The sequence below is a fragment of the Setaria viridis genome, chromosome 1, assembly GCF_005286985.2.
Source record: "Setaria viridis chromosome 1, Setaria_viridis_v4.0, whole genome shotgun sequence".
Classification (NCBI taxonomy): Eukaryota; Viridiplantae; Streptophyta; class Magnoliopsida; order Poales; family Poaceae; genus Setaria; species Setaria viridis.
The window spans coordinates 37269851-37294657 of record NC_048263.2 but is presented as its reverse complement, the minus strand read 5'-3'; the positions used below and the strand labels follow the sequence as shown (position 1 = coordinate 37294657).

The 24807-nt window shown below is 49.8% G+C and overlaps 3 protein-coding genes across 3 annotated transcripts; 2 read left to right on the top strand and 1 right to left on the bottom strand.

The window, feature by feature from the left end:
• Positions 1-6249: 6249 nt before the first annotated feature.
• LOC117837881 (soluble starch synthase 2-2, chloroplastic/amyloplastic) lies at positions 6250-10954 on the top strand. The gene is made up of 8 exons (XM_034717684.2): positions 6250-6793; positions 7165-7570; positions 7685-7749; positions 8006-8083; positions 8174-8284; positions 8388-8432; positions 8829-9002; positions 9594-10954. Exons 1-8 carry the CDS (start codon positions 6509-6511, stop codon positions 10548-10550), a joined length of 2121 nt encoding a protein of 706 aa, XP_034573575.1. The 5' UTR covers positions 6250-6508; the 3' UTR covers positions 10551-10954.
• A 647-nt stretch (positions 10955-11601) lies between these two features.
• On the top strand, positions 11602-15916 carry LOC117837886 (probable glucomannan 4-beta-mannosyltransferase 6). Its single transcript, XM_034717695.2, has 10 exons — positions 11602-11938; positions 12052-12413; positions 12729-12827; positions 13115-13367; positions 14007-14117; positions 14233-14369; positions 14474-14587; positions 14714-14913; positions 15121-15309; positions 15403-15916. Exons 1-10 carry the CDS (start codon positions 11932-11934, stop codon positions 15563-15565), a joined length of 1635 nt encoding a protein of 544 aa, XP_034573586.1. The 5' UTR covers positions 11602-11931; the 3' UTR covers positions 15566-15916.
• A 3796-nt stretch (positions 15917-19712) lies between these two features.
• Positions 19713-21353, bottom strand: LOC117837895 (expansin-A5). The gene is made up of 3 exons (XM_034717707.2): positions 21008-21353; positions 20575-20896; positions 19713-20451 (listed from the first exon to the last, which is right to left on the bottom strand). Exons 1-3 carry the CDS (start codon positions 21240-21242, stop codon positions 20142-20144), a joined length of 867 nt encoding a protein of 288 aa, XP_034573598.1. The 5' UTR covers positions 21243-21353; the 3' UTR covers positions 19713-20141.
• Between the last annotated feature and the right edge of the window lie 3454 nt (positions 21354-24807).

Sequence of the window (24807 nt, the reverse complement as noted above, 5' to 3'; positions counted from 1 at the left end):
GAGGCTGAAACAAAGAAGAAATGAGGAGGGACATTCTCTTCCTTAGGGTCTAAAAAAGAAGGGAAGGTAGAGGTCAAAGACTTCACCTGGTTAACAGAGGAAGAAGAAGACGACGAGGCCATGGCAAAGAAGTTGCGCCGATGAGAAGGGGCAGAGAAGTTAAACAGAGAGCCAAGTTGGTGCTATCGAGAGTAAGCACCGAGGTCGGTATTTATGAAAAAATGCGTGGAAATCTGGTAAAGCCACGTCCCATCGGTAATAAGAAGGCAATAAATAGAAAGGGCGTCGCGAGGGGCGGTCAAAGAAGATAGTAAATGTTCGTACAAAACGGTCAGTGTTTTACAGATTACCCAGAAGGGTATCAATAGCCGTGATGGCCCGACGCCGGATCTGATCGGCAGAGTCAAGAACCCGTTGATCTTCTTCCGCCGATCCAGGGACCTCCGATGCGCTGCGATGGAGTCTCAGTGCCTCATGAGCAAAGCGTTGCCTCTCCCGTGTTAAATCGGCAATAACAGAGGGTAGCTCTTGGAGTTTGTTCTCTTCGGCACTGATTGCCTTGGTCACTTGCTCCATTTCCTTGGCAAGTTCCGCCCTCCGACGCTTGAGGCGGTCTATCTCACCTATGATCGCCGGGCGGGAATCTTCTAGAACATGGATACGCCGATGCGCCTCTTGAGCCTGACGCTTGAAAGCGTCTTCCTCTTCGCGAGCCTTGGTCAGCTTGGCGCGATCGGCCATGTGACGAAGGGCTCTGAAGACTGGGATCCTCATGGACTCGATGAAGGCCGCCGGCGCCAGGGCCTCCTCCGCCTCTTCTGGTACTCGTCCGCTGACGTCATTGAAAAGCTCCCGAATCGGTGAAGCGTCTTCTACTAGTCGGCCGATGTCCCCTTGAAGGAGGGATCGGATGCTGGAAAGTTTGGCTCGGACGTCATCAGGAACGGAACTCAAGGCGACTTGGCGAGAAGCAACCTCTTCGTCGTCAGAGAGGGCGACCGCAAAAGAAAAGAGGCTGTTGTCGGGGGTGTCCTGTTCCTGGAGATAATAAAGAAAAGAAATAAATCAGCTGTAAGTAAGAGCAAATCGGCTAAGATAGAAGCCGAAACAGAAACTTACCATTTTGAAGCGAATTTCCTCATGTTGCACTTGTGAAGCCGTCATGCCTTGCTCGGGGGTCTGCGCCACGGGTTCATCAGATGAAGAAGACTCCACGATAATCGGCGCAGTGCTTGGACCAGCCCCCTGAAAAGAAATCGGCGGTCGAAGAGCGATTGATGTGCCGATGGCCTGTGTTAGAGGTTTGAATAAATACATTACGTAAATACCCAAAGGAAATCGGTAAGAAAAGTTCTATACCTCAACGGAAGGAGGTGGGGGCGCGTCAATGGCTGGAAGGGCTGCTGCCGATTGTGGTATTTCCGTAGGGATGCTCTGTGCAGTTTAAGGTTAAAGAAAAGTTAATATCAAAATAATAATCGGAGGCAGTACAACTCAGGTTTACCTGTATGGCCTCCAACAACAACGACGCGGCGGCCGCCCCAGCTTGCGTCATGGTTTGGGTATCGGCACCTTGAATGACCTGAGAAGGTGGTGCGGTCGAAGTTTCTGCCGATACGCGCTCAGGAGGATCCGCCGATCCCGTACGAGCCCGGACTCGGCGACTGGTCTTCTTAGTGGTCCTCTTATGAACTTGTTTCGATCGGCCAGCAATCACGTCAACAGACGGGGCGTCATAGCCGATAAGGGGATAAGTAGTGTATGGATAACTTTCTATCAGCCGTCCGCTGCGGCTGTGTGTTGGAGGGGTCCGATTCTCGGCCTAAAATAATAAAATCATTAGTACTCGATCATGTTAAGAGGAATAAAAAGGAATAAAAATCGGCTATGTGAAGTACCTCGGCGTTTGGGTCAATGTTGGTCGGGTCCAGAAGATTGCAGTATGCTGATGCTGAGTTGCAGAAGAGGAATTGCTTCCAATCGGCCCACCAAAGTTTGAACGGCTGAACAGCAAATGGGGCTACTAGCCAGTCGTTCAAGTTAATTGTACTGGAGTCTGGAATTCGGTCTCGCAACCGATCGTAATCCAGGCCAGATGTGAGCTCATCTCTAAACTTGATTTTGCCAGCAAAGTACACCTGAATCGGCAACTGACCCATGCCGAATTGTCGTGCTGCAGCGGAAGGGTTGTAGAATTCGTATGTAGGGGCATCCTTCCCTGAGAAGAAGTTGGCCGGTAGGAGCCCTGGCTTGATCAACCCTTCATAGAGATCTTCATCAAATCGGCCAGAAGCCGAATTGAAGCAAGCAGGGAGTTCAAAGATCGGGTCGTCTCGCTGATACGGAAACCAAATGGTTGCGTCTTCATTAAATCCATTGTAGAAGTATCGAAAGTACTCGGCTACCTTTGTAGCAGAATACGTGCAACCTGGAAAAGCTGACGCCGCTTCGCCGAAGGACATGCATCGGCGACGTTCGGTAGGGTCCTCTGCCGATTCGATATTAGGAAACGTCATCTGGTCCACCGGCTGCTGGGTGATTTTGCTCATGTAAAGGTTCAACCACAGATTGACGAACCACCAAGGCCCGCCTTGATTACCGATCGGCTCTCCCTTGGATAGTCTTGTGCCGATTTGATGGAGCATATGGTATACAGCCCCTAACAGATGTTTCCCGAGGGGGATATGGCTTCCTTTGGACAGTGCTTCAGCTAAAGCTTGGGTGTTGGTCGTTGGACCGGCAGCTCTTCCGCAAAAGAAGTGTTTTTCGAGCCACATCATCAGGAAAGCCGTGTGCTCCCTGTTCTCAACGGTCCCGGTTCTCTTGTTACTTCTGATGAAGCCCTTCCACCCGCCGATTCCCCTTGTATCCAGCCGATGTGACGTTGTGGCTAAAAGGTGGAAGGGTGTATCTGGGGAGGATATGTCAAGGCCGGTCAACAGGACTACATCGGCCAGTGTGGGGGTCATAGGACCGTGCCCAAATAAGAATGCATTAAGGGCATCAGACCAAAAATAAGAAGCCGCCATCACTAACGGCTCATTTTTCTCCATCTGAGATAAGGAGAGGTTGATGCACTGGCCGATTTTGAGCTCTTCCCATGAGACGCTCCTTGATGCAGCCATCCGTTGATACCACTCCCTCCAACCTGGGGTTTCATTCGGCCAGGATCTAAAAGTACCCACTCAGTGATCTAGGTTCATGTCGGACCGTTTGAAGGGTATCCGGTCGGTTTCCAAATTTATGAGATCTATCGGATCTGGGTCTCCCATAGGACCGAGGCAAACAAGGCCAGGACTTCCCGTGAGGTGAATAGTGATTCTATGCCTAACCACCTAAAAAAGGAAAAGGAGTATGGAAATGTAAGAAACGGATCTAAGATAAATACGATTGCCGATAGGGGAAGGATTCGGTACTTACCTCTGGGATAAAGTTCTGAGTAATCGGTGTGGTCGCCGATGCGAATGTGGATGACGGGGCCGCGACGGGGATCGCCATTGGGATTTCTGATGAAGCTCTTTCATCTGTGGATGGAGTGACGGTCGTCGCCACCACCACCGGAGGCGCTATCTTTGGAGCATCGCGTGCGGGGGAGCTGCCGGAAGGAGCCGCCATTGAAGGAAGAGGGAAGAAGTAACAGGAGGTGGAGCTAGAAAGCTTCGGTGGCAAGGGAAAGTGTTGAAAGAAGAAGGATGCGCGCGCGTCGGGAAAAGAGACGTGGGCTTGAAGATGAGGTGCGGTGAAGCGCTATTTATAGGATGCCTGAAGAGGGGGTAAAGTTGGGATTTTCACCGCGCCGGCGCTTCGAGTTTTTCGGGGGTAGTGGCTGTCGTGGGCGCCCGTTTCAAAAATTGCAATGATCAGTTGGGAGACCGCGAAACGGAAGGATATTTTCACTGCGGCCGTTTCGGAGGGGAGATTATAAAGAATTTCGAAGTAAAAGACTGTGTTTTACTCCGAAACTGGGGGGCATGTGTTGACGCCAGATTTCGTCACCAGTAGAATCGGCGCCAAGAGGAAAGGAAATCGGAGAAGCACAGTTGGGAATCGGCCAAATGGTGCTATAGTGCGGAATCGGCTGGCGACTTTTGTCTCGCTTCAGGACGAATGCACCAGAGTCCCAATCGGTAATCTTTTGCCGATGAGAGATTGGCCGATCAGGAGGGTGGACTAATTGGGCCTGTATGGGCTCGGAAAGGGATGGAAGGATAAGGTGGAGGTCAGCCCACAAAGCGTGGAGTAACTAACCTAGCACGAATTGTGCTTGTAGATATTCGTTTTCTGTTTGAATTAGAGATAGGATTCTAGTCGGTTAAGAAGTTATCTGTACGGGGCTATAAATAGCTACCTTTGTAAATCTGTAATCATCAACCAATCAATACAACAAGCTACTTTTTCTTTGTACTTATTTTCAAGCAGGCGACTTCGCCATTATTTTTCTCTTCTCACGAGTTCGTGCGGATTGGCGGGGCTGCATCATCTTGATCTCCAGCCGATTCTGTAAGTTCCGCTTATCGAGTAACATCTAAGCTTTAACTTCGGGCGTATCGCTGTTGTTTCGTTTAGATTTATTCACTAGTTATCGATATTTGCTAGATTCATAGGTTTTTACCTGTTTTTCTAGTCTTTATCACCAGTTATCCAGCTAGGAATCGGTAGTATCGGTTTTTTTCATCTTCTATCGTTAGATCCATTTATTGCCGATTAGATCTGTTCCTAGTGTTGTTATCATAAGTTTTGTACCGATTACTTTAGCAGTTTCCTGTCTACAAAGCTACAGAGATCAGGCTGCCTCATAGCCGATTTCAGTATTACAGTAAATCGGCCGATTCGCTGATAAATTCTCTCAAAATCGGAACATAGCCGATCGAGAATTCTGAACCTGACACGTATTCTTCCTTGCCAATCAACAGGTCAGATTGGCTGGCACGCCGCGTGAACCGCACCAGGGCATTCACCCGAACAGGAGCTAAGCAGATTCTCCCGGGTCGTGTGTTGGTCGCTGGGATTCGTTTGACCGATTTCTAGCGCCAACACAAACTAATAAGCAAACTTAAAAGAGATTTATCCTAAGACTCCGTGCTATTTTAGTGGTCTAGGGACTCTGTGCTCATATCTTATTTCTAGCCTTTGACTCATTCTTCCCTCCATGAGCCAAAAGCCTCAAATTCATGCTACCAGCCTACCACCACCTTCTTCCTCTCATGCTCCTCTCGCTTGTCTCCATCCAAATTCTGCTAAAGGAAAAACGCTTACTTTGCAGAAAAACTCTTTACAATCACTCACGTTGCAACACACAGTAGAGATAAAAGCGAGGATATATGTGCAAGCACTCACTATGTACTTGGTGTGGTAGCTCCTCTCGTTCCTAGCGAGTCATGTACCTCTCCTTCCCCACGTACAAGCATAGTTAATTTCATTGCTTAGGGTTGGTAGAGCTCCGACTCCTTCCAGAGTAATTTTAACTTTAGCTTCAATGATAAATTACTCCTTCCGTTCCAAATTACTGTTCATTTTAGCTTTTCTGGATACAAAACCTTTTATATGGATCTAGATGTATATGTCTAGATACGTAGTAAAAGTTATGTATCTAGAAAAGCTAAAATGAATAGTAATTTGGAACGGAATCCATATAAAAGATTTTGTATCCAGAAAAGCTAAAATGAACAGTAATTTGAAACGGAGGGAGTAGTTTTTTATGACGTATGAAAGTTTTCACGAAATGTTGGCAAAACTAAGGACCTAATTGGTTTGATGCCAATATGTTGGCATGTCAAAGTTTTGACCACCAAATTTTACCCATATCTCCCATTTATCCCACTAAAACTTTAGCAAGTTTTTTGCCTAATATTTTTTTAAAAAAATTGGCATCAAATCAATCAGCTAACTCTGGATAGCATTACGGTACTACGACGGACACGCGCCATGTTCACGTGCCCACATGTCAGTCAGAAACGGCCGAGCAGAATCTCTCGACGTCCCACGTAGTACGCTGCACGACATCGCTGGGACCCGTTTCTGTACTGACCAATAGCATACACCCATTACTCCACGTGGTGCACACGATAGCCAACCCTGGCCCACAGGTCAGCCACGCTGCGAGTCAAAATAAAACCGATAAACATTAGCGAAAAAAATATCTCCCACTCAAAATGCAAAAACAGGGGAGTGACCGAGGCCGTTCCCTCCCTCGCCTTTGTCGTCTTCGTCCTCCCCGTACGCGCTCTCGCTCTCGCTCCACCCAAGCCACTCGATCGGCTCCCTCCTGGCCTCCAACTCAAAGTCCCCACCTCGGACCCCCTGACCCCTGCAAGGCCCACCGGCCCCGGCTCAACCTCATCGCCGGCCTCACAACCTCGCGCAGATCTTTCAGCGCTTAATTCCCTCGTGCGCCGCGCCGCTCGCCATCCTCGCCTCGCCTCCTCGCTCTAGCGACTCTCGAGTCCTTCTGGTAGTGGCTGGATAATTCGCAGCAGTAGCAGCAGCAACCGCCGTGCTTTGGGATCCGATGTCGGGGGCAATCGCTTCCTCGTCCTCGGCTTTCCTCCTCCTCGTCGCCTCCTCCTCGCCGCGGCGGAGGCGGAGCAGGGTGGGCGCTGCCCTGCGATCGTACAGGTACAGCTACGGCGGCGCGGAGCTGCGGTTGCATTGGACTCGGCGGGGCCTGTTGCGGAATGGAGCGGCGGTGGTGCGCGCCGCCGCGGAGCCGGCTGGGGGCGAGGGTGAGGAGGCCGCGGCGGCAGGAGAGAGCTCCACGCCCAAGGGGGTCACCGTGCAGGGCAGCAAGGCCAAGGTTAATTCTCTATACAGTTGACACTTGGAACATATCAATTTCCTTTCGACTCGCATAAAATAGTGCTGCTTAATTGACACTTGGAACAAAGCCATTTTCATTTTGGAGTATAAAGTCATTGGGGATTTGTGCACAGTTTGCTTGTCAGAAGGGAGGATTATTTAGTTCAAATTGCTCAGCCAGTCCCCGTTTCTGTCGGAATGCAGCTTCACGTGTAGTTTTAGCCATGCGTTTATTTTTCCTTGCTGTATCACAACATGTGACGCGCTTCAGAGTACATGTTCAAGCTGCTGAATCGCTGAATTTTGTACTAGTTATTTTGCTCCGCTTCACTGATGCTGAATTTCTGACCGAATCCATTGTGCATTCAGGCTGCAGGTTCTGCTCCACCTCCCAAACCTGTGACATCCGCGCCGAAGCAACGTCACAGCGCTGCAAAGCAAAATGGGGCGCTTGGGAGCAGCAGTGCGAGCAAACCTGGCGCGCCAGCGTCCGAACCCATAGCCGAGTCGACAGCGCCTGTCTCCGAGAGGACCGAGACAGAAACAGATGCCAGCGCGAAGGTTGAAGAACCGAAGCTCACCGCATTGGATGATGCTAAGGAAAGCGTTGGCATCGCTGAACCGGTGGAAGCTAAGGCTGGTGCCGCTGTGGCTGCGGATGCAGCGACGAGTGCTGCCGATGGCAGTGAGGACAAGGAACCTGGCCCTTTGGCTGGTCCGAATGTGATGAATGTCGTCGTGGTGGCTTCTGAATGTGCTCCTTTCTGCAAAACAGGTTGATCGCATTACAGCTGTGCTACTGAATCCAAACTAAGCATTTGCATTTACGATGTAGTACTGGTTTAAGTTAGTAGTTTCAAAATTTGCTCTGACGATTGCTGTCTCATAGGTGGTCTCGGAGATGTTGTGGGTGCTTTGCCCAAGGCTTTGGCGAGGAGAGGACATCGTGTTATGGTACACACTCATTTAACTTTCCTGTCGTCCCTTGCAAAAGAGTAGTTCTTGTTCTTACTTTGCTAAGGAGATGTGATGAAATGAGATAACAGATGCTGCTTGAGCTGTTATGCACCTAATTGTGGACAGTTCTGAACTCTTGTTCTCTGTGCAACATAGAAAAACAACCTCATACAGTACAGTTCCACAAAAAAAGGAGCAATATTAGAATGCATATGTGAGAAGGAAAGTAATGAAAATATGTGTTCCATATCAGGTCGTGATACCAAGGTATGGAGAGTACGCAGAAGCCCGGGATTTAGGTGTACGGAGACGTTACAGGGTAGCTGGACAGGTATGGGAAAAATGGAAACAAAGAGTCTGCAGTGTGCTGAATGAAAGAAAAAGATAAAAGAACTGATTTTGTCCATCCGGTGATTTGCAGGATTCAGAAGTGACTTATTTTCATTCTTACATTGATGGAGTTGATTTTGTATTTATAGAAGCCCCTCCCTTCAGGCACAGGCATAATGATATTTATGGAGGAGAAAGATCGGTAGAGCCCAATTTTCTAGTGCTTCTATTAACAGTAGAAAATTAATTGAATGCCTACCACATTCTTCTTAACTATTGTTATACATTTTGTTATCTGATGGCAGGATGTGTTGAAGCGCATGATTTTGTTCTGCAAGGCTGCTGTTGAGGTACTTTCCCCTATAGTACTGTTAGCTGCTATAGATTTCTAAGCAATTCATAATAAGAACTAATTTGAACCATTTTAGTATCTAATTGATTGCTGATCAATAAGAAGATAATTCATTAGGTCGTATTTGATGGTGCAACTGTGTCCTGGTCCCCCAAACTTGACAATATATACTCTGTGCTGGTTAACCATTATACATTTTTTCTATCTTTCCAGCTGGATAATATTATTCTGCCGAAATCTGTCAATTGCCTTTGAATTTCTTGCAACAGGCTGTCTGTGCGCCTCATTGAATAATTTTGCATAACAATGGCAGCTCATATCTGTTCCAGTTTATTATAGGTAAATCAATATGCCATTATGTTCGTTTTGAAATTATAATTCAGAACATTTGCAGGTTCCGTGGTATGCTCCATGTGGTGGTACCGTCTACGGTGATGGCAATTTAGTTTTCATTGCTAATGATTGGCATACTGCACTTTTGCCTGTCTATCTGAAGGCCTACTACCGAGACAATGGTTTGATGCAGTATGCTCGCTCTGTTCTTGTGATACACAACATTGCTCATCAGGTTCTACACCTTACTCTCAGTTTGCATCTCTTTTCTCTATGAATATTTGACCCAGTAGTGTACTTCCTTCTGAATCACCTTTACTTATGTTGTTCATATCTATCTCTCTACGTTTTTCTCATGCAGATTTTTCAGATTTTACTAATGATATGAATTATTCACAACTTGGTAAATCTGAAAAGCCTGTTATGTTCATAGTAGTTTCCTCCAACTGATTAGTGATTTGATATTCAGATGAAATGAAACTACAAAGTTCAGTGAAAGAACAGAATGTGGTCGCATATTAGTAAAGTGCTCAGTTTCTTTTTCCTCTCGGACGGGAATGTTACCCATACTTATAAACATATGATTTTGCTCGATAGGAATAGTTTTGCTGGATCTGCAAAACATTAGTTACTTTCAGGCATCAATATGGTTCTTTGTAACTTGCATGCGTGAATTAGTGCTTAGTTCATGAAACATGATGGAGATTGATGTAGTAGTTCAGACATAAATAATTGTTTAGGCTAATGTCTTTCAGCTAGCTTTTGCTACTTGGCACCCAACACCAAAATTGCTGATGCGGTTATGCTCATTCTGTTCCCCTTGCAGGGCCGTGGCCCTGTAGACGACTTCTTCAATTTCGACTTGCCTGAACACTATATCGACCACTTCAAACTGTACGATCCCGTCGGTGGCGATCACAGCAACGTTTTCGCTGCCGGGCTGAAGATGGCAGACCGGGTGGTCACCGTCAGCCGCGGCTACCTGTGGGAGCTGAAGACGTCTGAAGGCGGGTGGGGGCTCCACGACATCATAAACCAGAACGACTGGAAGCTGGACGGCATCGTGAACGGCATCGACATGAGCGAGTGGAACCCGGCGGTGGACGTGCACCTGCACTCGGACGACTACACCAACTACACGTTCGAGACGCTGGACACGGGCAAGCGGCAGTGCAAGGCCGCCCTGCAGCGGCAGCTGGGTCTCCAGGTCCGCGACGACGTGCCGCTGATCGGGTTCATCGGGCGGCTGGACCACCAGAAGGGCGTGGACATCATCGCGGACGCCATCCACTGGATCGCGGGGCAGGACGTGCAGCTGGTGATGCTGGGCACGGGTCGGCCGGACCTGGAGGAGATGCTGCGGCGGTGCGAGGCGGAGCACGGTGACAAGGTGCGCGCGTGGGTGGGGTTCTCGGTGCCCATGGCGCACCGCATCACGGCGGGCGCGGACGTCCTGCTGATGCCGTCGCGGTTCGAGCCGTGCGGGCTGAACCAGCTGTACGCGATGGCGTACGGGACGGTGCCCGTGGTGCACGCCGTGGGCGGGCTCCGGGACACGGTGGCGCCGTTCGACCCGTTCGCGGACGCCGGGCTCGGGTGGACGTTCGACCGCGCGGAGGCCAACCGGATGATCGACGCGCTCGGGCACTGCCTCAACACGTACCGGAACTACAAGGAGAGCTGGCGGAGCCTGCAGGCGCGCGGCATGGCGCAGGACCTCAGCTGGGACCACGCCGCGGAGCTGTATGAGGACGTGCTCGTCAAGGCCAAGTACCAGTGGTGAGCTGCGAAGCTGATTGGGCGACGCCGACGCGACCCCCCGTCGCGGGACCCTGGGCGCGCGGGCGTGCTTCTTCCAGGCGGTCTGTGCGGCGCATTTGCGCCGGCAATGGTGGTTGGCGTGGCCGGGGGAGTGTGGGCGGGCGCGCGCGTGCTGATGATGCCACCGGGCGGGGGGCAGCGAGACAGCGACGGTCTGAATCACTTTGGTCTGGTTGGGGGTAATGTAAAATTATCGAGGTTTTGGAGGTGTGGCGCGTGCATTCCGCCGAAAATTACTCTTGTATCGCCATTTTTTGTTGTTACTCCTATCGTTCCGAAGTCAAGTCAGAGAAGTTCAACTTACAAAACTAAAACATCTTGTACTTTGTAAACGGAAGGAGTAGCGTATATTCCTCTCCTGGCTAATCTTCCTATCGCACTCCAAAGTACCTCTCACATCCAGTAATTTTCATACAAGAATCAGGCCACAACCCCGGCGTCGGTGCCGTTGACGGCATAGATTTGCCACGACAAAATCAAAGAACGTGCTCCAATAATTGGCACGCTTAAGGTGCGCATAAAAGGAGTACGATGCAGACCAGACTCACCTCTCACTGCTGAGTCACTGGCTGCTGCTACGACCAAGCATCGCTGCAATTAACTTTGACGTCTTTCATGCACCAAACACATTGACGCGAATGTCCCTTAAATTGCGCGTAGCCGTAGCCATCCCACAGGCTGTCACATGCAATGCAACTACTACTACGTACTCCGTATGCAAGTAGATCCTGTCAAGCTAGGTCTCGTAGCAAATGCATGGGGCCGGGCCTCCGTCGACACAAGTCGGCCAACCAACCGCACTGTCCTGTCCATTGGATGCAGCCTTTGGCCTAGCTAGAACGTCCAAAACCCTACACTGTTTACTCTATCCTGCAGGGCTCACATGGCAACGTGTGACGAGAAAACTTTATACCATCTCATTCCTTTTCCCTTGCGCATGGAACAAAGTAGGGAATTAGGGATCCATCAAATATAGTACTCCATAGGTTCTCCATCACACAGATCCTGACAAGCTGAGATGTCCACTTTATGCTGCGTTCTTGCTCGATCGATCTCACAATAAAAACAGTCCCATCTGCTGTAAAGTAAAGTTGCTCGCTATTGTACACTGGAGCGCTAACAACTGCGGTGAGCCGAACGTGAGAGACCAGATTCCTCTATAATTGCTACAGATCTGAGACGCGGCCTATTTAGTCAATCAGACAATCGAGGCTGTGATCAGTCTGCACATTCTCCTCCCCCTTGTAGTGGTCTCCCATGCCACAACCACCACCACAACCATTTCCTTCCTCCTCAGACGAGCAGCGCCTGAAGTGCAACGCCACTCGACGCAGCTAGCAGCCATGGAAGGTACACTTCAATTCACCCCTGTTCTCGCTAGGAGTAATTCCTTCTCTGCTCAATGGGCTAGTCTTTAATCCCGCTCCCGCCACTCGTGCACCGGTTCCCGATAATGCATGCAGGTGGCCACGCGCTGCGCGCCGCCGGCGACGTCTTCTTCCGCGCCTCCGATGATCAGCTCTCCATCTCCCCGGTGATCGCCGCCGCCGTCGTCGAGTGGTGCGTCCAGGCGTGGGGGAAGGTCAGGGCGGAGCTCCTCGTGCCGCTGCTTAGGGCCACGGTGGTGATGTGCATGGTCATGTCGGTGATCGTGCTGGCGGAGAAGGTGTTCCTGGGGACGGTCAGCTCCGTGATGAAGCTGCTGCGGCGCCGGCCGTGGCGGATGTACAGGTGCGACCCCATCGCGCGCCCCGACGAGGAGGATGCTGGCTCCGAGGCATATCCCATGGTGCTCGTCCAGATCCCCATGTACAACGAGAAGGAGGTACGGCGCTGGCGCCTCTGTGTCTCCGGACTCTGCTACTTCGCACTTCGCAGGCAGGATCAAGTGTTCTTGGTGAACTCTGACAGTTGTTCAGAGCGAGCTAATTGCTGAACTGCTGGTCCTCATCACCTCATGCGTATTAAGTCCAGCATCTGACCCTTGTTAGAAGTCTTTTGCATTGGATTACTACTCTGCTGCACTAGTTATAATTCTAGATTACCGGCAGAAGTGGATTAGAATGCAGAACAGGGGGTGTTTGTCCTGAAATTACAGAGCAGCGCCACATATCTGACAGGATTTTTTTGGAACACGCAGGTGTACCAGCTATCAATAGGGGCAGCATGTAGGCTCACATGGCCGGTGGATCGATTAATAGTGCAGGTCCTGGACGACTCCACGGACGCCGTCATCAAGGTGAGATCGGCCTTCGTTTTCACCTGCTGCTCAGCTTGAATGCCCTGCCATTTGGCTGGGGAACATGCAGCACGAGACCCGGGTGCCGGCAGGAATGCATGGTCCTGGAGCCCACACAGAAATCTTGCCATTCTTTTCACCTTCTGTTGAAACGTAAACCTGCCATTTCTAACCCATGGCAACATGTTCGGCCGTTTGCTCACTGCATTTGATTCGCACGACGATGGAGAGCAGTTGAGGAACAGATCCTAACTAGCTTTCATCTTTGTGATCTGGATCGGCGGCAGGAGCTTGTGAAGAGCGAGTGCGAGCGGTGGGCGGCGGAGGGGATCAACATCAAGTACGAGACGCGCAAGGACAGGGCCGGGTACAAGGCCGGGAACCTCAAGGAGGGGATGCGCCACGCCTACGTCCGGGGCTGCGAGTTCGTCGCCATGTTCGACGCCGACTTCCAGCCGGCGCCGGACTTCCTCGTCAAGACCGTCCCGTTCCTCGTCCACAACCCCAGCGTCGCGCTCGTGCAGACGCGCTGGAAGTTCGGTGAGTCCCGCTCGTGCTGGTAGCCGACAAAGGCCTCCACTGTTATACTTTTTTATTTTTTTTATTTGTTTTATTTTATGCTATTGAGGACTTGATATTTATAGCGCTGATTGTATGGGTCTGCTTGTGCTTCAAGCAGGCCCACTAGTATTTAGAACGGCTCATTAACACAGAGCCCCCCGGCAACCCCCCAAGTTTGGGTAGGATCTGTAGCCCATTACCAGGTTGGGCTGTTTATGAGCTTAGTTACATAAGGCCCATTAGTTTTCTCAGACTAAGGCCCAACTATTAACCTTCATACAAGTATACAACTTGCTCCGATGTGTCTGTAAAGTATAAACAGAACAGCCCACCAAATACTAATATTGCTCCTCTTGGGCCCATGCTTGCCTCTGTCCTCGTTCTGCCTCTGGACTGAAGACTGAACCAGCGCAATAGCGTATGGTTCAGAGTTTCGGATCATCGGATGAGCGTGATCCAGACCTGGAGAGAACAGCCGAACAGGATCAATATCTCAGCTTCTGAACTCTGAAGATTCATATGTGTTCATTAGTCAGTTCAGTTTCAGCTAAAGTCATGCTTTGCGATCTAATTGTAATTCCAAATGCTGACAATTTTTTTGTTTAAGCTGCCCTGTAGTAAATGCCAATGACTGCTTGCTGACAAGAATGCAAGAGATGTCCATGGACTACCATTTCAAGGTGGAGCAGGAAGCTGGCTCTTCACTCTGCAACTTCTTTGGCTACAACGGTACCCGCTGCTGCCCTCTCTTCTCCGCTGTGCCGCCTCAATTCTTCATGGCATGCTGTCATTTTCAGTTGTGCTCAATAAACGAAATGAGAACTCAATTTATTCATGCACTCAGGAACCGCTGGAGTGTGGAGAACACAAGCGATTGTCGAATCCGGTGGTTGGGAGGAACGAACTACTGCTGAGGACATGGACTTGGCACTTCGAGCAGGCCTCTTGGGTTGGGAATTCGTTTACGATGGCAGCATAAAGGTTCAAAGCTTTAAGCCTTTAACAAACCGATCCGTGATACTATTATGTCAGACACATAGATTTGCCGAAGTGATCCAAGGTTTGGCGTTGGAATTTGCTTTCAGGTTAAGAGTGAGCTGCCCAGCACTCTGAAGGCATACCGGTCCCAGCAGCATCGCTGGTCATGCGGCCCTGCGCTGCTGTTCAAGAAAATGTTTTGGGAAATTCTTTCTGCCAAGGTTAGTCACACGGCAGCATACAGTAACATAAAAATTTTGTCATATGAATATTCTGGTGCCCCATTTTTGTTCAGTGTTCTTTCTTATCAACATGTTTATAATATCAGTTTTTCTTTCCTCGTTTAGAAAGTGTCGGTTTGGAAGAAGTTGTACATGATCTATGACTTCTTCATTGCCCGGAGGATCGTCGGCACATTCTTCACCTTATTCTTTTTCAGCATTCTGATTCCGCTGATCATTCTATTCCCTGAAGCGCAGATCCCTGTGTGGGAGTTGATCTATATCCCCACAGCTATCATTCTCCTTAATTCAGTTGGGACTCCGAGGTTAGATCAGTTTTCTTGACTGAGTTTCATAGCTAGTACTACCTCCAGTCAAATTTGCTTGACGTTTCAGCCATGAAAACACAAGTTGAAAACAACCTTTTTATCTTTCCCTGTATGAAACATCAAGCGTACTTGAATGGAGGCAGTACATGATGCTATATTGCTATGTGTGAATATTGCACAAGCTGAATTCCTATTGTGTTGCAGATCTATCCATCTGATTTTACTGTGGGTCCTATTTGAGAATGCAATGGCATTGCATCGATTTAAAGCCATTTTGATAGGATTTTTCGAAGCTGACAGGGCCAATGAATGGATTGTCACACAGAAGCTGGGGAATTTGCAGAAGCTAAAGTCCATTGCCAGTGTTACAGGGAACGGTCGTTTCAAAGACAGGTAATTCTTAGAGAAGAATATATTCATTAGGTACGCTTCGTTGTATCATAGCCTTGGACCTTGGGGCTAATTTGCTATCCTGCTTCTTGTCAGGTTCCATTGTCTTGAGATATTTATCGGACTGTTCCTTCTGGTGTCTGCTTGCTTTGACTACATATACAGAGATGACTATTTATACCTCTTCGTTCTTCCTCAATCCATCATGTATTTTGCAATCGGTTTTCAGTTCATTGGTCTCAGTGTCTCCGAAGACTGACCAATTCAGGACGGAATCGAAGAAATTGGTTGCATGATATGGCTCTGTTCAAAATTGAGGTCTTGGGGGTTGATCTCCAAGGACAGCTTGGCAGCTCCTGTGTTGTGCAATGAAGTAGAGATCTCACATACTATAGTAGTACTTCAAGATACGATAAGCACATGAGGGGTCGAGATGAGTTATAGTAGTGATTAAGAGACTAATGTACCATCTATTAATCCCATTGGTGCAGCAAAATGCATCTAAAAACCTGTCGATGTATCTGAAACACAACCGATGTATTTAGAGAAGAGTTGTGTTCACATGATCACATCTTGGTGGCACTTCGAAATGCAGTGAAGATTTTAAACATTCCAGATTTTGTTTGGGTCCTGATTATTGGACATGATGCAACATTTCACAAGTATAACCCATTTGGTAAATCGATAGATTTCAAAAAATTGAATTTCGACTAGTATTTTTTTCTGAAAATAGAACATCTAAAATGATACGAAACTACATTTATATCTGAATCTACTAATATTAAACTTACACTGTCAATTTGCCTATTTTCACCAAAAACTTAGGAGTACCTCTTGGTTTGGTTGAAAAAAAGGAAATAATTCCAATATCTGCAGCCACACGCAGACAGCGACATGTATTTTGCGCCCTGAATTCATACTCTATGAGGTCGCTACATGAATTGCTGTAAACGCATTGAATTGATTCTGAGTCGGATCTCTGAACAAGTGAACATGCATGATTTGAATTGGATTGTCTGGGTTGCCGACCACAAGACTTTGCCTGGGAAAGGCCCGCCAGGCCCAAGCTACTCCTCACCTACCAAGCTGCGGCTGCACAAATATGGCCCAAGCCCAAAAAGTGCTCATTCGGCGATGTTTGAGTTGGGGGCCTTTGGTCCGTCGCCTGGCATGATGAAAACGCCGGGCAGTAGAGTGTTCGGTCGTCGGCGAGCCCGAGGAACCACACGGCACGGCACGCTGTTCGGCGGAGAAAAGAAAGTCGCGCGTCCAGGGATGCATGGCGTTGAACGAAACGATCCAAGCGGGCAAGGTAGCGACAGCACGCATCCGTCAGGTCGGATGGTGCGGGACGGGGCGTGGCCTCGCCGGTCGCCGCGCCGCGCCGCTCGAGGCCGCGGCAGACGGACGACACAGACGACACGAGTCTCCGGAGTCCTCCACTTCGCACTGGGCTCCGTGCCACGGCGTCTACTCCCCTGAAATACGCGAGGGCAACGTACGCTTCCGTCCGGAGTTCCCTTCGGCTCTGTCCCATTTCCTCATCTCCTACCCTTGAATACATGTGCTACTGCAAAAACACTTTGCGTTAAGTTCCCCTCGTTGTTAAATCGAAATCTTTTTTGCCAATAGTACCCTCTTGCCCAAGCATCTGGAAGTACCCCCTGGCCCCTGCTTGCTGCACCTGCACTAGCTGCCGAGTAGTTTTAAAAATCCAAAGCCACCATGAATTTTTTTAAAAACATGTTGCTCCCATGTCCATGGACCCCAGTCGATCCGCATGGCTGCATGCTTTATCAGGGTACTGTTTGTACTAGTTTAATACACGAGCGATATGTTCTTTTATAGTGTGAAAAGATAATGAGACACCGTTTCAAAAATGCCGTTGCAATTCATTCTCAAGTCAAAGTCTCAAAGATGTGCCTCTTTTATGTTTATTACATTCTGTTCGAATTTGGAACCTGAACTTCTGCTACTTGAAAGCGTTGCCGCTCGAACCAGAACACACAAAGCTTTTACCCGCCAAGAACCATCTAGAAAAACGCATAAAGGTAAAGCAAAGCAAGTAAAAAGTGAAGAAGAAAAAAAGAGAGAACCCTCCCAGCCGTCCATTCCATGACCACAGGACGCTGCGAGCCTGCAACTGCAAAGAAGATATCACAAAGATTCAAAGCAATGTACGAAGTTTCATGTGCGCCCCCGCCATGCGTATCTCTGCCGCTCTGCGGCCATTGCTGCACTGCGGCCACTGACACTCGCACGTTGCTTGCACCCACCGTCTCCACGTCCGTGAGGTGTGTAGCCTTTTGCGCCATGTCTGCCCTAGCAGGGGAAGCGCATGCGCATCGATGGCCATGGCCGACCCCTTGCTCCCCTTCGCTCGCATGCCGGAGGACACGGCGATAGCTTTTTCCCATGCGAGGGGATGCTGTCGGTTATCCGAGTGAAATTGCCTGCGCTTCTGCCGCACATGGCACAAGGTGATGGCAATCGCAAACCCTCTTCGCGGCGCAGGGCATGGTAGTTGTTTGTTGATGCTCTGCGATGCTACGTCCAATCAGGCTGAGCTCCTGCTGCTGTTTTTCATTTGTTAACTCTCTTGCCGAGTTCTTGCAGAGAATCAATCAAAGAGCAAACGAATTCGTGCTCGCCGAGCAGAAACAGCGGTCAAATTTGGACCAAAAATACTACTGGAAATCCAGTGTAGCAGTGCATGGCTCCCAATCATCTCCATGATATTCTCGTCGTAGCAAGGAGCTAGCACACTCCCCGTACTCCCCGTTTACCGTAACTTATTTTAACTTCGGCTCCACCCTACATCGAACAAAACGCGGTACTGTTTTGTTTTGTAAATCGAGGTTAAAATAACCTATAAACCGGATGAAACTACTATGTTTGACTTCTCCGACTTTAGCTTCACCGGTGAGCCGTTTTGGGAGGCTCAGGAATGAAACTCGGATGCTTGTCGGACACCATCAGAAGAATCCAATGGTTAGAAGATGGCCTGCATGACCGGATGGTCTCCGTTCAAAATTAGCGGTCAGAGATGGGAATGACTGTTCTAGAAATCCAAAACCCAACAGAACCTGATTGCTGACCATGGCTTTATTTTAGGACTACGACCCCCCACTTTTGGCGCCTCACTTCTCGAGCAGCGCAGCTATACGCATGGTGGTGGTGGGTCAGCAGCACCAGGCACCAGTTCGGTCCTCGCCTGTAATGCACGGAGCACGGTAACTTCAGGGGAGCGTTTGGTGTACGGGTAGCAAGAATCTCTATGCTCGTACCCAGGGAATCTCTATGCTAGGAGCCCAGGGTACAGCAAAATCAAACTGTGTTGGCCATGCACAGCACGTACTTTATCACGGATTCGGTACAAAATCTACGCTTGGAAAATAGAATTAGGAGAAAATAGGAATTTAACTTTCTGAAAGCAAATTCTGTTGTGAGGCCAATAAACTGCTGGGATGTAGGACTTTCACGTAGAACACAGGACAACTCACTGCACAAAAGGGAGAGAAATATGTCGCACAAATTTAAGATCCCTGTATTAGAGTTATGTAATTCCTAGCGTCCCACTTTCCTCAGCTCATCTTTACTCCTTGCTAAAAAAGATGCTCTGCTCAGTCAGCATAGGATGCCCTGATCTAATTATAAATTTGACAAAATTCTTTAATTATAAATTTGACAAAACTATTTTAAATGGAGAAATTTTAGAGTACTTAAAAAATATAAGACCCGTCCATCCGATGAAATCGAACGGTGAAAATAAACGAAATACCTAAAGAAAAATAGCAATTTGGTGAGAAGCAAGTACCAAAAACAATGAAAAATCACTAATAATTACCTTTTAATTATGTATAAAACTGTTTAATTTTTTTAAGGTGGATAAGAAAGGAAAGTTTAAATTTGATCAAGTTCTATGGAGGGTATTAATACTATAAGTAAGTTACAAAAATCTATTTCACTGTAGTTTATACCAATGGAGTATCATATGTATATATTATTTTTTTCCAATAGATTTGGCCAAACAAATAGTTTAACTTAAAAAAGACTCAAAATCTCGTGGGATTTCCTCAAACGGACGAGGCCCCTGACATTGTTGCTGGTCGCTGACGTGCGGGCCCGGACCCCCACTTCATTGACCCTTTGCTCGTAGTGACGCAGCCTGATTGATCAAGCACCAACCGGCCCAGTTCATGTCGAATGACAGGGAAACGAGGTCCAACACAGTGCGACCTTCGCAATTTTTGAACGGTTGGTGCAAGAGACCGAGCTAGAATTCTCACAGGATTACAATGTAGGACTACCAACCACCAGGACCAAGCCGTGACAAAATACTGGAAATGGCACTAGTGATGCAGACTTAACAGAGTTCAGAACTTGCAATCGAGCACAAGCACAAATTAAGCCGTTCGGAAGGATTAACTTGATAAGGTTCATTACAACCAGCAGACTTTCACCCACACAATACAAAACATCTCATCTCATCTAAAGAGGTTGGCCATCACCATGAGGCCCAAAACGCTGATTGGCGGGTGATACAAGGCGGCCGCCATTAATCTCCAAGCCAGCCTTTACCACCACTTCCAATTCCCTAGCCAAAACAACCAAGGAACCACTCACTCTAGGCTCACACCAGCACGAAAAAAACCCATGCTTACTAGGCCTAAACTACCGGTAATTCCCAAGAACCAATGCTAGATGCACCACTCATAAAACCATGGCGCTTCTCAGCAAGCTCCAATTGGGGAGGACGGACAACTACTAAGACCATCGACTAGTACTACTAGTGCAACTGCGTTGTTGACGCTGCTGCGGAAACGGAGAGGTGTTCAGTTGAACTGGGCCCCGCTGAAGGTCTGGCCGAAGGACCAGCCGCGGGGAGCGGCGTTGTTGGAGACCACGGAGCGGCCGTCGCTGGTGGTGACGCGGAAGGAGAGGGCCTGGCCATCGAGGAGCGTGTTGCTCTGCCAGTTCTGTCCCCAGTTGCGGGACATGGCTTGCCACCCGGCGGAGCGGTCGCCCTTCACGGCCACGGAGTGCACGTCGCCGGCGCCGCCCACGTTGGTGACCAGGACCAGGTTGAAGTAGGAGTGACCGTTGATGGTGAACCGGATGCCGCCCTTCTTGTTGCACGCGACCCTGCAATACGTAGCAATCAAAAAGGAGACACATGGTCAGATCTGCCCGGTAAGTTCTCGTTTTGCTCCGAGAAGGAACATGAAACGCTTGCAAAAAGAAAAGGAAAGTAGTTTCACTACGGACCTGCGGTAGGAGACGGGGACAATGCCGGCCCTGTAGAGCGCGATGCGCTGGAACACGGGCTGCGACATGTCGAAGTGCGCGCGCGGCGGGTTGCACCACCCGCCGTCGTCGGAGGGCAGCGCGTTGTTGGGCGGGCAAAAGTTAGTGGCCGTGACGACGACGGAGCCCGGCAGGCACGAGTGTCCGCCGCCCCCCGCCGCGTCGCACCGCACCTCGAAGCAGGCGCCACAGCTGAGGCCGTTGTTGAAGAGCGCCGTGCTCAGCGCCGCCGTGTTGGTGCCGTACCCCTGGCTGTACAGGTTCCCGTACCCGCACGCCCCTCCTGCAAAGACGAATCGGGATAGAGAATTTCAGTACCATAGACGAGCAAAGCAAGGGGTGCAATCTAGGACTGGGAAATGCGGAAAATCTTGGATTAGCAAAGCGGACGTACCCATGGTGCCGGACGCGTCGCCGCCGCCGTAGAAGGTGGCGTGGGCCGAGGACCACGCCCCACCCGCGAGCGGCGCGTGCCCGTGCGGCTGCGGGTGCGGCTGGGCGTGACGGTGGCCTAGCCCCATCCCGTGCCCGTGCTGCGGCACATGCCGGTGCCCGAGCCCCAGCCCACGCGAGAGCGCCAGCGGAAGCAGCGAGGCCAGGAGAACCAGGACGGCTTGGGGAGGCGCCATTGCGCTGGGGACTCGGGGTCCGGAGACGGAGGGGGGCGGCGGCGGCGGCGGCGAGCACGAGGGGAACGGACGGGGCGGCTGGAGTGGAGTGGAGTGGAGTGAAGCGAGGTGGGGCTTGTGGTGGGATAAATAGATGGGAGGCGGCGGCACAGGGTTTCAAACACCGGCGCGCGGTGCGCGTGGTGGCGGGGGCGCGCAGGGCGTGGGCGAGACGGGGACGGTGGTTGCGGGTGTGGGGCGCGCGGCGGGCCTGCGGGTGTTGGTGGGGCACGCCATGCCCTGCAAAAGTCGCTGGGGCTGCCGCGTAGGGACACGGGTTTTCTGGCGGACGCCCTCGGGAGGCGTGGCCGGGGGCGAACGGACGGACGAGAGCCCGGCGGAAAAGTGGGCGCCCAGCAGTAAAGCGGGCGGAGGAGGCGAGGCCGTTGCGGACTCGCGGTGACGGTGGAGGGCGGCGGCTTTGCGAGTTGAACGTGGGGCGCGCCGCGCGGCTGGTGACGCGACGCCTGGCGGTGGTCCACCCGTCCGGCCCTGGGTCACCGCCGGCGTGATACGCGGTTTAGCGTCGATAACGGTGAATCAGAGTAACTTGAGCGGGTCCTCTACTTAGCTCAAACATATTTTTGAGTCTTCCAAATTCTCCCATCCACCCTTCGTTCCCGAGGTATATAGGGGCTATTGCTGATTTGCTGGAGTTGAAAATATTTTTATGACTCTAAAAATAGAAAAAACCTCTTTGATTGGAGACTATTGCTGGCTCTCAGACACAGAGTCGTGTACGCTGGTGTGCGGCTCCTACACTCAGCGCTGGTGGTCAGTGGTTGCGTAGACCCCAATACCCCATGTACCGTACGATAACTAGGCAGCAAAAGTTCGTGCTCAGTGGGAACACAGGCATGTGACCTAGTTCTAACCTCTAACGAACTTTGTCAGATGCAGCCTCCAGGAGCGCAGGTATGATAATCTGAGTATTTGACCAGTTGGCGGATCTAACCAATGCGTTTAGTCCTCCAAAGTCCAAATTCTACTCCCGCCAGGGCAGGTGATGGCAGATTTGAACGTAAACAAGGGCTCGCAGTGGGACAGGGTAGTTGCCGTCAGCCCGTAATAGTCGTATTTAATGCACCCTAGGGTACTGCATTCAATGTTAAACCGGGCTGGCAGTACGAGCCCACATTATTCATGGCCTGATGGGCCACCATATCCAATGGGCCACGCACATATCTGGTTGGAGGACTTTTGCAGTTTAGAATACAACTTTGGCCAATGGCATTTCAATTAAAATTAGTGTGTGCTTTTCCTACTTCACCTACTTGTTATACTACTACTACAGGTACAATCACCAGAGATATTTAGGCGTTCGTTGAACCGCTCTAGGGGTGTTTGATTCACGGATTAAGAAGGTATTTGGATACTTGAGCTAAAGTTTAGTCCGTGCCACATCGAAATTTTCGGAGGCTAATTAGAAATACTAAATATGAGTTAATTATAAACTAATTGCACAGATGGAGACTAATTCGTGAGACAAATCTATTAAGCCTATTTACTCCATCACTAGCAAATGGTTACTGCAGCAGCACATTTTCAAATCATGGACTAATTAGGCGTAATAGATTCGTCTCACGAATTAGTCTCCATCTGTACAATGGGTTTTGTAATTAACCTATGTTTAATATTCCTAATTAGTATCTAAATATTTGATGTGACACGGACTAAAAATAAGCAAAGGGAACCAAACACCCCTAATTTGTAGTTCAAGTCACATCGGATGTTTGATACCAATTAGAAGGACCAAACGTGAACTAATTATAAAAACTAATTGCATAAGCCGTGATTAATTCGTGAGACAAATCTATTAAGTCTAATTAATCCATAATTAGCACATATTTACGGTAGCATCACCTGATTAAATTATAAACTAATTAGATTTAATAGATTTGTATCATGAATTAGCTTTCGTTTATACAATATCTAAACCTTAGATACGTCCTTCGATACGTCCTGACACTTAAATTAGGAATCACGAAAGCAACTAGCTACACCAAACTCTAAGGGGACGTTTTCTTCCGGTGACTTATTTTTAGCACGTGTCACATCGAATGTTTAGATACTAATTAGGAGTATTAAACATAGACTATTTACAAAACTCATTACATAAGTGGAGGCTAAACGGCGAGACGAATCTATTAAGCCTAATTACGCCTAATTAATTCATCATTAGCAAATGTTTACTGTAGCAACACATTGTCATATCATGGACTAATTAGGCTCAATAGATTCGTCTCCCCATTTAGCCTCGACTTATGTAATGGGTTTTGTAAATAGTCTACGTTTAATACTCCTAATTAGTATCTAAACATTCGATGTGACGGGTGCTAAAAATAAGTCAGTGGAAGAAAACGGGACCTAAGACGCGGTTGAAGCGTGTGAACAGTGAGGAATGCTCGTCTGCACTCTGTACACGCTGAGGATCCCGAAGAACACCCCATGTGCATGGTCAGGCCTGATGGTTAAGGACCAAGAAAGGCTGCGCTGAGCCAAGGGAGTCAAGGGAGGCAAAAAGTGACAAATAGTTAAACTTTGGGCAAAAAATTAGCTCCCTAAGAGGTCCTAAAAGGGGCAAAAAGGGACTGAAAGTGGTCCACTTTCCTCCCCTTGCCCCCGCACCGCACTCTCTCTCTCGCACGCTCCGCTCGACCCCGCCTCCTTCGCCCGCCGCCGCCGCTGCCTCCGCCTCGCCACCTCCGCCTCGCCTCGCCTCAACAGCCCCGCCACCTCTGCCTCGCCGGTCCCATCGTCTCCACTCGACCCCGCGGCTCCGGCCACCTCTTCCTCCGCCTCCATCTCGCCCCCCGCCAGCGGCCACCTCCTCCTCCGCCTCTGCCTCGCCCCCGCCGCCACCTCTTCCTCCGTCTCCGCCTCGACCCCGCCACCGCCAGCCTCGATGCTGCCGGCTGCCGGCGGGGAGGAGAGGGCCGCGGCCGCCAGCTGTCGTAGAGCAGGAGGAGGAGGCGGACGACCTCCTCGCTCCCGGCCTCCACGGCGACGTAGAGCGCGGCCAGGGAGGTGCCCGAGGCCTCGGTGTCGGCCAGGAGCATGCGGACGGCGGCTGCATCGCCGGATCTGGGGCCCACGGCTGCCGGCGGAGAGGAGTCATTAATAAGGGCAAATCAGTCATTGTTTGACGAGAGACTAAAATTTAGCTCATGGATCCAAACACCCCAGCAGAACTAAATTTTAGGGGCTAAATTTTAGGGGCTAAAGTTTAGCTCATGAACTAGTGATCCAAACACCACCTAACGGGCGACGGAGGTGGACGAGAGGGAAGAGTGGGCTTGTCGCTGGACCCATCGACCGGTTGAACACGCGCTCCAAGAACCCTTTCTCGCTGCTGGGTCCCGCCACCTCCACTCTCGCCTCCCTTCCTCTTCCTCCAGTAGTGGAGTAGCGGACCCATATCATCAAGGGTGTATTTCGCATGGCTCTAGAGCTGAACTTTAGCAACTCCAGCTAATTTTTCAGCTAAATATTCTAGCTCCAAAACTTCATGAAGCTGCCAACTACA

Coding starts and splice junctions, on each gene's coding strand:
- LOC117837886 (XM_034717695.2), top strand. Junction 12,828..13,114: donor CCACGGACGCCGTCATCAAG/GTGAGATCGGCC, acceptor GATCGGCGGCAG/GAGCTTGTGAAGAGCGAGTG. Junction 13,368..14,006: donor GCAGACGCGCTGGAAGTTCG/GTGAGTCCCGCT, acceptor GCTGCCCTGTAG/TAAATGCCAATGACTGCTTG.
- LOC117837881 (XM_034717684.2), top strand. CDS start 6,509: ATGTCGGGGGCAATCGCTTCCTCGTCCTCGGCTTTCCTCCTCCTCGTC. Junction 7,571..7,684: donor TGCTCCTTTCTGCAAAACAG/GTTGATCGCATT, acceptor GCTGTCTCATAG/GTGGTCTCGGAGATGTTGTG. Junction 9,003..9,593: donor TACACAACATTGCTCATCAG/GTTCTACACCTT, acceptor TTCCCCTTGCAG/GGCCGTGGCCCTGTAGACGA.
- LOC117837895 (XM_034717707.2), bottom strand. CDS start 21,242: ATGGCGCCTCCCCAAGCCGTCCTGGTTCTCCTGGCCTCGCTGCTTCCG. Junction 20,897..21,007: donor CGACGCGTCCGGCACCATGG/GTACGTCCGCTT, acceptor TCGTCTTTGCAG/GAGGGGCGTGCGGGTACGGG. Junction 20,452..20,574: donor GTCCCCGTCTCCTACCGCAG/GTCCGTAGTGAA, acceptor TACGTATTGCAG/GGTCGCGTGCAACAAGAAGG.